We start from the raw sequence: 11011 nt of genomic DNA, 5'->3' as shown, positions 1-11011 counted from the left end.
GCAGGCGGCCTTCCTCCAGGTCAGCTGTGCAGCCCACCGGGACCCCACTGCTCCAGGGCTCGGATTGCCAAAACTCACGAGTTGTCTCTGTAAGGAGGATGCCAAACTCAATCCTCATGGGGAGCCTGGAGTGGGTGTGGGCAGGGTAAGGGGTCTGGGAGGGCTGTGGGGATCTGGATAGGATGTGGGGGTCTGGGCAGGGTGTGGGGGACTGAATAAGGCGTGGGGTCCCAGCGGGGTGTAAAGGTCTCAGCCGAGGTTTGTGCTGTTGCATGGTTGGTGCCAAATGTTGAGTTCCTCCCACTGGCACCTTCATCCCACAGATAAGGATCTGGTGTCGGGTGCACCACCCGCAGGGGACTTTTTATCCCAGCCCGTGGCCCCGGTGTCCCCATGCTGTCCCAGAGGGTCGCAGTTTCCCGATTCTACGCACGCCTCCTTTGGGATGGGAGCGGGAGGGCGACCATCCCACCCAAACCTCTATAAGCATTAAACAGCCCCCGAAACAGCGTGGGACAACCCGGTGCCACCACCCCGCGTCCCCCCGGACCGGCGCTGCACTGTTATAACGAAGCATCATCTCGGAGAAGGGGGGTGGGGGGGGGCGAGGGGAGGGGAGGGGAAGGGAGAGGAGGGGAGGGGAAGCTCGGCGCGGCGGATAGAGCCGCTCAGAGGCACCGGGGGAACCGCACGCACCGCTCCGCCTCTCCCCGCACTGTGCCCCGCAGCGCTGTGCCCGGCCCCGGTGTGGGGGGGGGTCGGGGTGCAGCCCCGGGGGGCTCCATGCGAAGAGGGCTGAAGGTAAGAAGGGAGCGCGGGGGGAGGGGAGGAGGGCAGGTGGGGGGCACGGCCGCCTCTTGTGTTATGGGAAGGGGGGGGGGTCTGTATCCTCTCGCTGTGTGTTTTAGGGGGAGGCTGTGAGCTGCCCCCCATCCGAACGGTGAGAGGTGGGGGCTTTGTTGCCACTGTGTGTGTGTGTCGGGGGGGGGTCAGTGCTCCCGCAGTCCTGCGGTGAGGATGGAGGTGTGTGTTTGAGGGGGTCAGGAGACCCCCGACTTCTGCTGTCTGCGGGGGGGGGGGGGGGCGATCAGCCGCAGCTCACCCATCCGCAATGATCGGCCGCGGGACAACCGTGCATTGGAGGGGGCATGGGGAGCCCCCCCCCCAATCTAAGGACACCCGCTTCCCCCATACGGTTCCGCAATGCTGAGCCCCCCCCTCCCCAATAGCCGGGCTGGGAGCAGGGGGTGCACGCAGCCTTCACACGTGGGGTGCCCCAACCCCCCGCCCCCCCCCCACCCCCCCCAATCCCGCGGTGTGTCCCGGGCAGGAACTGGCCGTTTCCTGCCCGCACAATTCCCTCCCCGCCCTGCTCCTCCCGGGACATTGTATTTGCAGCCCTGGCAGGGCCTTCCCCCCCCCCTGCAGCCCCCTCGGATCCGGGAATTGCTCTTCTTCCAGCGGAAATCCTGCCCTCATTGCCAGCGGTGGGGCTGGGAGGTGGGGGGCACAGCTGTGAGACGGGCATCACCTCTGGGGAGGGGGGCGAGGGGCAGCCCCAGCTATGGGGCAGGGCAGGTGGGTCTGCTCAGGGCCGAAGGCTTTGGGGTGATTCTCATTGCTCCCGCCCCCAGGGTATTTGTGGGGGGGCAATGCAATGCCCCACTGCTACCTGGGGAGCACACTGGCTGAGTGGGGGGCCAGCAGCCCCCATAGCCCTCACAAAGGGACGGGCAGGGGAAGGGACTGCTTGGCTGGAAAGTATTGCATCCAACCATGTCCCCATTGTGCCCTACCATATCCCCATTTGGGTGTCACCACGTCCCCATTGGGTACCACCACGTCCCCATTGCCACCACCCCGCTGGGATGGCTGATCTTGGGCGATGCTCTCGTGCTGTTCCATCCTGGCTGCATCCCACCCCACCATCTCTACTGCTCTCCCCACATCTTCTCATCCCCTCCCCTCCTTCACATCCACCTGCCCCACAGTGCTGGTCCCACAGCTGGGATTGGGGTTGGGAGCTGTGAGATCTGGCCCTGTGGGTGCTGTGTGTGCTGTAGTGTTGGTTCCTCTTCTCCAGGCTGGGCTGCACCACGGTGCCCAACACCTCTGGGGTTGTAGGGCCACGCAGGAGGACGTGAGAGTGTGGATATGGAGGTAGCATGCAGCTTGGGGTGCTGCCTCTCAGCCCTGCTGGGATCCCTGCTTTATTTCCCAACCCAAAGCCTGGGTCCATGCCTGCCAGGAGGTTCCTTTAGAGGCTGCAGCTCCTTCCCCTTCCTCCCCTCCTCCTCCTCATTGCTGCACTTGCCGGCTGCTTCCTCCTGCCCCGCTGGAGGTGCTTGTGGGGCTGACGTGGTTCCTCCTGCTGCTGCCCACACGTTCCCAGGAGCTGAGGCCACCACGCTGTGCACCTTTGGCCCCATTCCCTCTCCCAGTGCAGCCTGTGGTCATGGCTGAGCTCTGCGTGTTGATCACCATGGAGTCCCCAGGGCGCATGGGGTGACCCCACTGTGGGTCCCCCCTGTTCAGGATGTGCCACGATCCCACAATTCTGTGATCAAACCGTGGGGCCGAGGCTGGCACTGCACCCCATGTGTGCCCCCACTGCTGGTGGCCGTGTGGCTGAGCAGCTTTGGGACCACAGCCATCCGACACCAGAACCTCCCCGTGCCATCAGGCCCTGGAAATCGGAGCAGATGGATGGGAAGTGGTGACGATGCTGGACCCGTGGTGCTGGGGGTGATGGAGGGCACGGCGCTGGCAGCACGATGGCACTGGGGCAGGTGGGGCCGCCAGGAAGGGCTCGGTGGCCATCTGCTGTAGGGCCAGGTGCCAACACGTGGCTGTGGGGCACGGGGATGAGCGCATCCCCTCCCCAAGGATGGGAGCAGGGAGCTGTTTGGGGGGCTGAGCTTTGGGGTGGGTGCGATGCTGTGGGGCAGCCCTGTGAGTGCGGGGATTTTTGGGGGTTGGTGCTTTCCTGGAAGTTTGCCCTTTGCCTCCGCTGACCCTGGAATCTGTCAGTTCAGTGCAGACATGGAGTGAAATGGGAAGCTGCTGTGAAGGGGAGGGTGCTTCCCATGGTGGGGGTTTGTCAGTTGGAACGCTGACCCCATGTCTGCAGGAGGAAGCCCCAAAGAGCAGCCAAGCACTTTGGGTTTGGCAACGCTGCCCCGTCAGCAGCAGCCCCCGTTGGTTTAGGAAGTGGATGAGGAGAGCCAGCTCTGCTTCTGCTTGGTGTTCTGAAACCCTCTGCCAAGAGAGGGAAGGGAGAATCAGATACCATGATGGGGAACCCCCCTCCCCTCCACCACCGCTCCAGGCTCTCCCACCCCTGCAGCAGGACCGCAGCCCCCACCCCCCCGTGGCACTGCCGTGCTGCAGGCTGTGAGCCCCCATCCCCAACCCCGTGCACCTGGGGGAGGTGGTGCCAGTGCTGGGGACACAGCTGTCCCCACCAGGAGCCTTCCTCCTCCTCGCTGGAGGCTCAGCATGGAGAAGCACGGCCACAACCACAGGGAGCCCTTCCTCCCACGGCCACCAGACCCATGGCAGCTCTGGGGACAGAGCTGGGGGCTCTGTGTCACCCTGCCCTGCTCCCTCCGGCCCCTCTGCTCGGACGGAGGTGGTCGGTTCATTGGGGACACGACGGGATGTGGTTTCAGCACACACACAAGTGCTTCAGCTCCTGCAGGGCTGTTGCAGAGACCTTGCAGCCTTTGCAGGAGGATTGCATCCTGTGCAGGGCTCCTGGAGACACAGCAGAGCCCTTGTGGGGGTATTGCAGCCTACCTGAGGTTTTGTGTCGGGTTCTGTTAACCCACGCAGGGATGTTTTAGGCTGTGGAAGGGTATGGAAGTCCGTGCAGAGTGTTGCAGCCCATGCGGTGTTGTTGCAGCCCATGCAATGGTGCTGCACAGATATTGCAGCCAGCGTGGGGGTATTTCAGCCGTGCAGGGTTGGGTTGGGCTATGCAGGGGCACTGCAGCCCCGTGTAGGGGTAGTGCAGCCCCCCACACAGGGGCATTGCAGGGCTCTGCCCCCCACCTGATGCCTCTCCCTGCAGGTGCCTCTCTTCCCCGAGCTGACATGGAGCAGCTGAAGTGACCCGAGGAGCCGTCACAGTGAGTGGAGACACCACGGGTGGCAGCACCAGTGGGTGCTGGGGGGGGACACAAAGCCCCCCACCAGGGCTGGGCAGGGGTTGGTGGATACACTGTGTCCATCTGTCCCACAGGCCGTGCCAGGATGGGCTGTGTGCACTGCAAGGAGAAGATGTCCGGCAAGGGGCAGGGGGGGAGCAGCACGGTGACCCCTGCACACCCCCCCTCCCAGTACGACCCCGACCCCACACAGCTCAGCGGTGCCTTCACCCACATCCCTGACTTCAACAACTTCCATGCTGCAGCCGTGCCCTCCTCTGCACCCTTCTCAGGGCCGAGCTTCTACCCCTGCAACACGCTGCAGGCACACAGCAGCATCACAGGTCAGCGGGGTGTGTTTTAGGGGGGGGTGGGCTGCACCCATGGGTGCTGGGGTGGGCTGGGCTCAGCCTCAACCTTCCCCCCACTGTGTCCTATAGGTGGGGGTGTGACGCTCTTCATTGCCCTGTATGACTACGAGGCCAGGACGGAGGATGACCTGAGTTTCCAGAAAGGGGAGAAATTTCACATCATCAACAACACGTGAGCTCCCAACACGTGTCACGAGCTGGCCGGTCTCAGCAGAGCAGGGTTGGGGGATGGGGTTGTGGTGCTGCGTGTGGGGAAGGGATGGTCTGTCTGTCCATCCCTCCTCCTCACTGTCTGTCCCTCTGTCCCAGCGAGGGTGACTGGTGGGAGGCACGATCGCTGAGCTCGGGTGCCACGGGTTACATCCCCAGCAACTACGTGGCCCCCGTGGACTCCATCCAGGCAGAAGAGTGAGTATTTGGGGATGGGGGCGGTGGGCACCCCTGGCAGTGCTGCAGTGATGGCAAAGTGGGGCTGCGGTGCTGGTAAGGGGACCCGAAGCACCCTTGGGTGACAGCAGCCCCTGACAGGTGGTACTTCGGAAAGATCGGGCGCAAGGATGCAGAGCGGCAGCTCCTGTGCCATGGCAACTGCAGGGGCACCTTCCTCATCCGTGAGAGTGAGACAACAAAAGGTATGGGGACAGCAATGGGGCTGGGCCTGCGTCCCCCCCTGCCCCACTCCTGATTTCTGCCCTCTGTAGGTGCCTACTCCCTCTCCATCCGGGACTGGGATGAGGCCAAGGGTGACCACGTGAAGCACTATAAGATCCGTAAGCTGGACAGCGGGGGGTACTACATCACCACACGGGCACAGTTTGACACCATCCAGCAGCTGGTGCAGCACTACATAGGTATATGTAGGTGGGGAGGGGAGGGGGGGTGGGTAGGAGGGGTGATGGAACCCCCAGCTGGTTGACTGACTGGGTGTAACTGGAGAAGGAGGGGGACCCCCAGGTGTGCCCAAACCTCTGTTGGGAAGGAGCACCCAACCTCTCCGGAGCAGGTAAATGGCCCCCGGGTCTGGGTGGGTGTCGGTGGGGTTGGTAGGGATGCAGGGCTGGCCCTGCTGGGGGGAGCACCCCGTGCACATCACAGAGGTGAGTGCAGCTCTATGGGGGGCTGATGGCACGGACCCCCCTTCCCTTGCTGATGCCTGCCCCCTCGGTGCGCAGAGCGGGCGGCCGGGCTGTGCTGCCGCCTGGCCGTGCCGTGCCCCAAAGGGACCCCAAAGCTGGCCGACCTGTCGGTCAAAACCAAAGACGTGTGGGAGATCCCCCGCGAGTCCCTGCAGCTGCTCCAGAAGCTGGGCAACGGGCAGTTCGGGGAAGTGTGGATGGGTAGGGCCCGCGTTCCCCCCGCTCGGTGTGCATGCTGCCTTCATCCCATGGCATCCCCTCCCTCCCTCCTCCCTCCCCTCCCCCCCTTCCCTGCGCCCCTGCAGAGTGCAACGATGGGTTGTGCCATCTGCTAACCCGAGCGTGCCCCGCTATGAAGCCTCAGACCCTGGGATTAGCTAAGGACGCCTGGGAGATAGAGCGGGAGTCCATCAGCCTGGACAAGAAGCTCGGCATGGGATGTTTTGGAGACGTGTGGATGGGTAAGGGGGGGCTGGGGGCAGGCAGAGCCCGGTGCCACGGCAGGTGCCCACCATAGGGGAGACCCCCGCATCACTGAGGTGTGGATGGATGGGGAATGGGATAAGGCTGCTGTTAGCTGAGCCCGTGGGGTGCCTTGTGCGGCAGTGAGGAAGACTCCTTGCCCTGGGTTGGGTATGATGATAGCATGGACCTTTCTTGCCCTGCCCTGATGCCCTCAAGTCGTCCCTCCATCCATGCATCCATGCACCCATCCCTCCATCCATCCATGCACCCATCCCTCCATCCATCCATGCACCCACCCACCCATCCATCCATCCATCCATCCATGCAACCATGCATGCCCCCATGCACTGCTGCATCCTTGCACCCCTCCATCCTGGCCCCATCGGGGCCGGCTGTCCCCGGGGCTCCAGGTGACCCCGTGTCCCCAACTCAGGGACGTGGAACGGCACCACCAAGGTGGCAGTGAAGACGCTGAAGCCAGGCACCATGTCCCCCGAGGCCTTCCTGGAGGAGGCTCAGATCATGAAGCGGCTGCGGCACGACAAGCTGGTGCAGCTCTACGCCGTGGTGTCAGAGGAACCCATCTACATCGTCACCGAGTTCATGAGCCAAGGTGAGGGACAGCAGAGCTGCTCTCCCATGGGCATCACCCAGCATGGCTGAGGTGTGCAGGGACCTGGTCCCTATGGGGGTGGGCATCCCCAGGGGGGCACAGCACTCCCAGTGCCACCCTCTGCCCACAGGCAGCTTGCTGGACTTCCTAAAGGATGGAGACGGTCGCTACTTGAAGCTGCCCCAGCTGGTGGACATGGCTGCACAGGTATTGGGGTGGCTGGCGTGGGGTGGGGTGACCCATAGGGACTGTGCCCAGTGCAGGGGGGGGGTCCTCAAGGTTTCCCCACCTGCAGATCGCCGCGGGAATGGCTTACATTGAGCGGATGAACTACATCCACCGGGACCTGCGTGCTGCCAACATCCTGGTGGGTGACAACCTGGTGTGCAAGATTGCTGACTTCGGCCTCGCCCGCCTCATCGAGGACAACGAGTACACGGCACGCCAAGGTCAGCCCCACGGCTGGGCTGCTGGTGTGGGGATGGCTGTCCTGTCCCCGCTGTGCTGTGTCCTACCCCGGATCTGCAGCTGGTCACAGCCGGTGCTGGGAGCCTTGGTTGATGATGGGTAGTCCAAGTGATGGGTACCCAAAGCTATGGGTACCCAAGGCTATGGGTACCCCAAGTGATGGGTAGTCCAAGTGATGGGTACCCCAAGCTCTGGGTACCCCAAGTGATGGGTAGTCCAAGTGATGGGTACCCAAAGCTATGGGTAGTCCAAGTGATGGGTACCCAAAGCTCAGGGTACCCAAGGCTATGGGTACCCCAAGTGATGGGTACCCAAAGCTATGGGTAGTCTAAGTGATGAGTACTCCAGTTTATAGGTACCCCAAATGACTGCTATCCTGGTTTACAGATACCCTGGGTTATAGATATCCCAAGTGTTGGGTTGCCCAAGTGATGGGCGCACTGGGTTATAGATACCCCAATTTATGGGTGCCCTAAGTTAGGAGTATCTGAGTTTATGGGTACCTCAAGCGATTGGTATCCTGGGTTACAGGTTGTGGATATCCCAAGTAATGGGTTGTCCAAGTTTTGGGTACTCTGGGTTATAGGTACCCCTGTTTGTGGGTATCCCAAGTGATGGGTATCTTAAGTGATGGGTACCCCAGGTTGTGGGTACCATTATGGGAACTATGGCTGATGGGGACCCCAGGTGAAGAGTACCCAAAGTGATGGGTATACCTCAAGTGATTGGCCCCCTGTGTTACAGGGACCATGGGTTATGGCTATCCCAAGTGATGGGTTGTCCAAGTGTTGGGTACCCTGGGTTATGGGGGACCTTAAATTATGGGTACCCCAAGTGATTGGTACCCTGTGTTATGGGTACCCCAGGTTATGAGGACCCCAAGTGATGGCTTGCCCAAGTGATGGATATCCCTGGTTATAGGGACCCCACGTGAAGGGTATACCCTGGGTTATGGGAACTATGGATGATGGGTACCCCGGGTTATGAGTAGCCTGGGTTGTGTGCACGGATGATGGATACCCTGAGTGATGGGTTACCTGGGTGCTGGGTATCAAGATCCTCTCAGTGCACAGTTCCCCATATGTTGGCTATCCCAGTGCTGGTGCAGGGTACCCCAGGTGCCGGTGCCGTGAGGTGCCCAGCCAGGACTCACCTGCCTCCCACCCCTGCAGGTGCCAAATTCCCCATTAAGTGGACAGCCCCAGAGGCAGCCCTTTTTGGGAAGTTCACCATCAAGTCAGACGTCTGGTCCTTCGGCATCCTGCTGACGGAGCTGGTGACCAAAGGCCGGGTGCCCTACCCAGGTACAGCCCCATCCACACCCCCACGTGCCTCAGTTTCCCCCACTGCTGCTCACTGATGGCGACGGGGCGTCCATTGTCTCACAGGGATGAACAACAGGGAGGTGCTGGAGCAGGTGGAGCGGGGGTACCGCATGCAGTGCCCGGGTGGCTGCCCCCCATCCCTGCATGATGTGATGATGCAGTGCTGGAAGAGAGAACCCGAGGAACGTCCCACCTTTGAGTACCTTCAGTCCTTCCTCGAGGACTACTTCACAGCCACCGAGCCCCAGTACCAGCCTGGGGATAACCAGTGACCCCACGCTGGGAGGGCTGGGGGGGGGGCGCCAATCCTCCCCTTTCTGCAGGGGGTTTGTTGCTCTCATCGCCTTCATCCTCTGTGAGTGCCTTTGAGGCTGTGCAGGGGGTGCCCCTGGGGGGCTTTGCACAAGGATTTTGGACTCAGGGGGCTGCGCTGTGCCCAGCTGTGCCCCCCCTCCCCCAGCATCTCTCTCATTGCCTTCACAGCCAGCTTTGAACCTGAGAAGTGCTTTGGATAGGGGAGGACCCCCCCCCCTTCCTCCCCCCCCCCCACCTCCAGCACACAGGTGTGCTAAGGATGCCCCCTCCCCATCTCATCACCCAGCTCAGCTCTGTGCAGCTGAGGGGTTCGGACCCCAAATCCTAGGGAAGGTCATCTCACCCCCTCTTCGTATTGTCATTAATTTATAACCCCCCCCCCAGCAGCTATCTCCCCCTCAGAGACCCCTATACTGGGGGAAGGGGGAGAGGGGGTTGGGGGGGGTTCTCCTTGCCTCACCCGCTGCTTTTTTCTCTTCTCCTTAAAGCAGAACCAAAATCTTGAAAGCCATAAACTGCTGCTGCACTGAAAGAGGGACGTAAGGGGGGCAGGGGGGGACCCAGGGCAGCTCTGTCTCAGGGGCCGTTTGTTGTGGCCCCATTGCCTTATTTGGGAAGAAGGAGGAGGGGAGCATGGGGCAGGTTTTCACCCCCATAGTGCCTACAGGGGCTCATCTCAAATCCCTGCAGTGAGCATTAATTGGGGAGGGGGGGTGGGTGGAGGGAGCAGTGGGGGAACACAGGGCACAAAGTGAATGTGATGGCACTGGGGGGTTTGGGGGGCCCTCCTCATGGCCAGGAGCCCCTTAGGATGTGGGGCAGAGCTGTGCACTCAGGCTGTGCCCCCCCTTGCCCCCCCCCCCTCAGGAGTGCTGGGGGGAGGGGATGGGAAAGTTTTGTTGTTAATTTTTTAAAAAAAATTCCATTTGTAAATAGAGAGAAATAAAAACCTTTCTAACAAACGTGGGGGGGGGGGGCTGGGTCCTTCTGACCCTACCTGGGGGGGAACCCCTATGTGAGGGCGGGGGGGGGGGGGGGGGGTTATATATGTGCGAGTCTGGGGAGGAAGGGGTTAATTTCCCCTGCAGCTCAGCCCCCCCACAGGGCCCAGCTGTGGCTGCTAATGAATTCCCCAGCACTGATGGAAGGGGCCTGGGCTCAGCCCCACATGGGGGGGCTCAGGGCTGGGGGTTGGGGACGTGCTGCCATCTCCGTGCACCTCTCATCTCCTGGGTCAGCACATCACACCCAGGGGGGTGTCTGCACCCTGCGGGCATCGCGGTGCCTCCATCACCCCCCCCTGCTGCCTGCTTTGCCCCCCGGCTCTCACTGCCTGCACTGTGCACGTGTGATGCCGTGCACGCGTGCTGCCTGGCCCTGGGTGTGCAGAGCACAGTCGGTGTGCACGTGCGTGTGCAAGGTGCAATCCTGCCTTACCTCTCTGTGCGCACGCCTGCGTGTGTCTGCATGTTTGCACGCCCTGCCACTCGCTGCGTGCGTGTGCACGCACACCCATCATCCCTAAACTGCTTGCTGGGAGCACATGGCACACCCAAAGGATGTGTCCCTCATCCCCATAGCGACAGCTGGGTTGTCCTTTTCTAATCCTGCTGCAGGCCCTGCTTGCAAGGAGGGCTGGTGCACCCCTAAATGAAGCAAGGTGCCCGCAGCACCCAGGCAGTGCTGGGCAGGGCACATCTGCAGCTCAGCCCCAGCAGAAGCAGCCTCACTTGGCAGCGAAGGGGTTAAAGGGCGCAGTGTGGCCCAGCGTGGCTGCAGGCTGTGGGGAGGGCATCGATTTGATGTTAATGCCATGCTCCATCGACCAGTGAGCAGTGGGTGGAGGGACAGCCACCAGCCCCCGGGGTGGGGAGGGCAGAGCACAGCACCCAGATGGGGGCTCTATGAGGTGGCCCCTCCCCGCTGCCCAAATCCCCACGGCATCTTTGGGAGGGGAAGGAAAAGAGCTCAGCATCACCTCCTGTGCCCACATCCCATGGAAGCGTGGCATTGTGTCTCCCCACTGCTCCCCTGGACCCCCATCTCCCCTGTTCCTCCTAGATGTGCCACCCTGCTCTGGGTTGGGGGGGGGATGTTGGGTTGGACCAAGGCTGCCCACGCCGTGCCAAGAGATGGGCGCAGGTGTGAGATGGCTGCAGATGGCCAACAC

The 11011-nt window shown here is 62.1% G+C and overlaps 1 protein-coding gene across 3 annotated transcripts; it reads left to right on the top strand.

The window, feature by feature from the left end:
- The first annotated feature begins 627 nt into the window (after positions 1–627).
- Positions 628–9792, top strand: FGR (FGR proto-oncogene, Src family tyrosine kinase). 3 transcript variants are annotated; one of them, XM_031594994.2, is made up of 13 exons: positions 628–801; positions 4073–4130; positions 4244–4492; positions 4589–4691; positions 4829–4927; positions 5048–5151; positions 5221–5370; positions 5692–5856; positions 6554–6733; positions 6864–6940; positions 7029–7182; positions 8374–8505; positions 8590–9792. In XM_031594994.2, the coding sequence occupies exons 3-13, from the start codon at positions 4255–4257 to the stop codon at positions 8796–8798; spliced, it is 1611 nt and encodes a 536-aa protein (XP_031450854.1). In that variant the 5' UTR covers positions 628–801; positions 4073–4130; positions 4244–4254; the 3' UTR covers positions 8799–9792. The 3 variants fall into 3 exon arrangements, with proteins under 3 accessions (XP_031450854.1, XP_031450856.1, XP_089979901.1); XM_031594996.2 differs by lacking the exon at positions 5692–5856 and adding an exon at positions 5961–6116 and having other exon boundaries at positions 629–801; XM_090123775.1 differs by lacking the exon at positions 628–801 and adding an exon at positions 1439–2160.
- Positions 9793–11011: the final 1219 nt, after the last annotated feature.

Source organism: Phasianus colchicus, chromosome 24 (assembly GCF_987193195.1).
Source record: "Phasianus colchicus chromosome 24, bPhaCol1.hap1.1, whole genome shotgun sequence".
Taxonomy (NCBI): domain Eukaryota; kingdom Metazoa; phylum Chordata; class Aves; order Galliformes; family Phasianidae; genus Phasianus; species Phasianus colchicus.
This window is presented reverse-complemented; position numbering and strand designations above follow the sequence as displayed.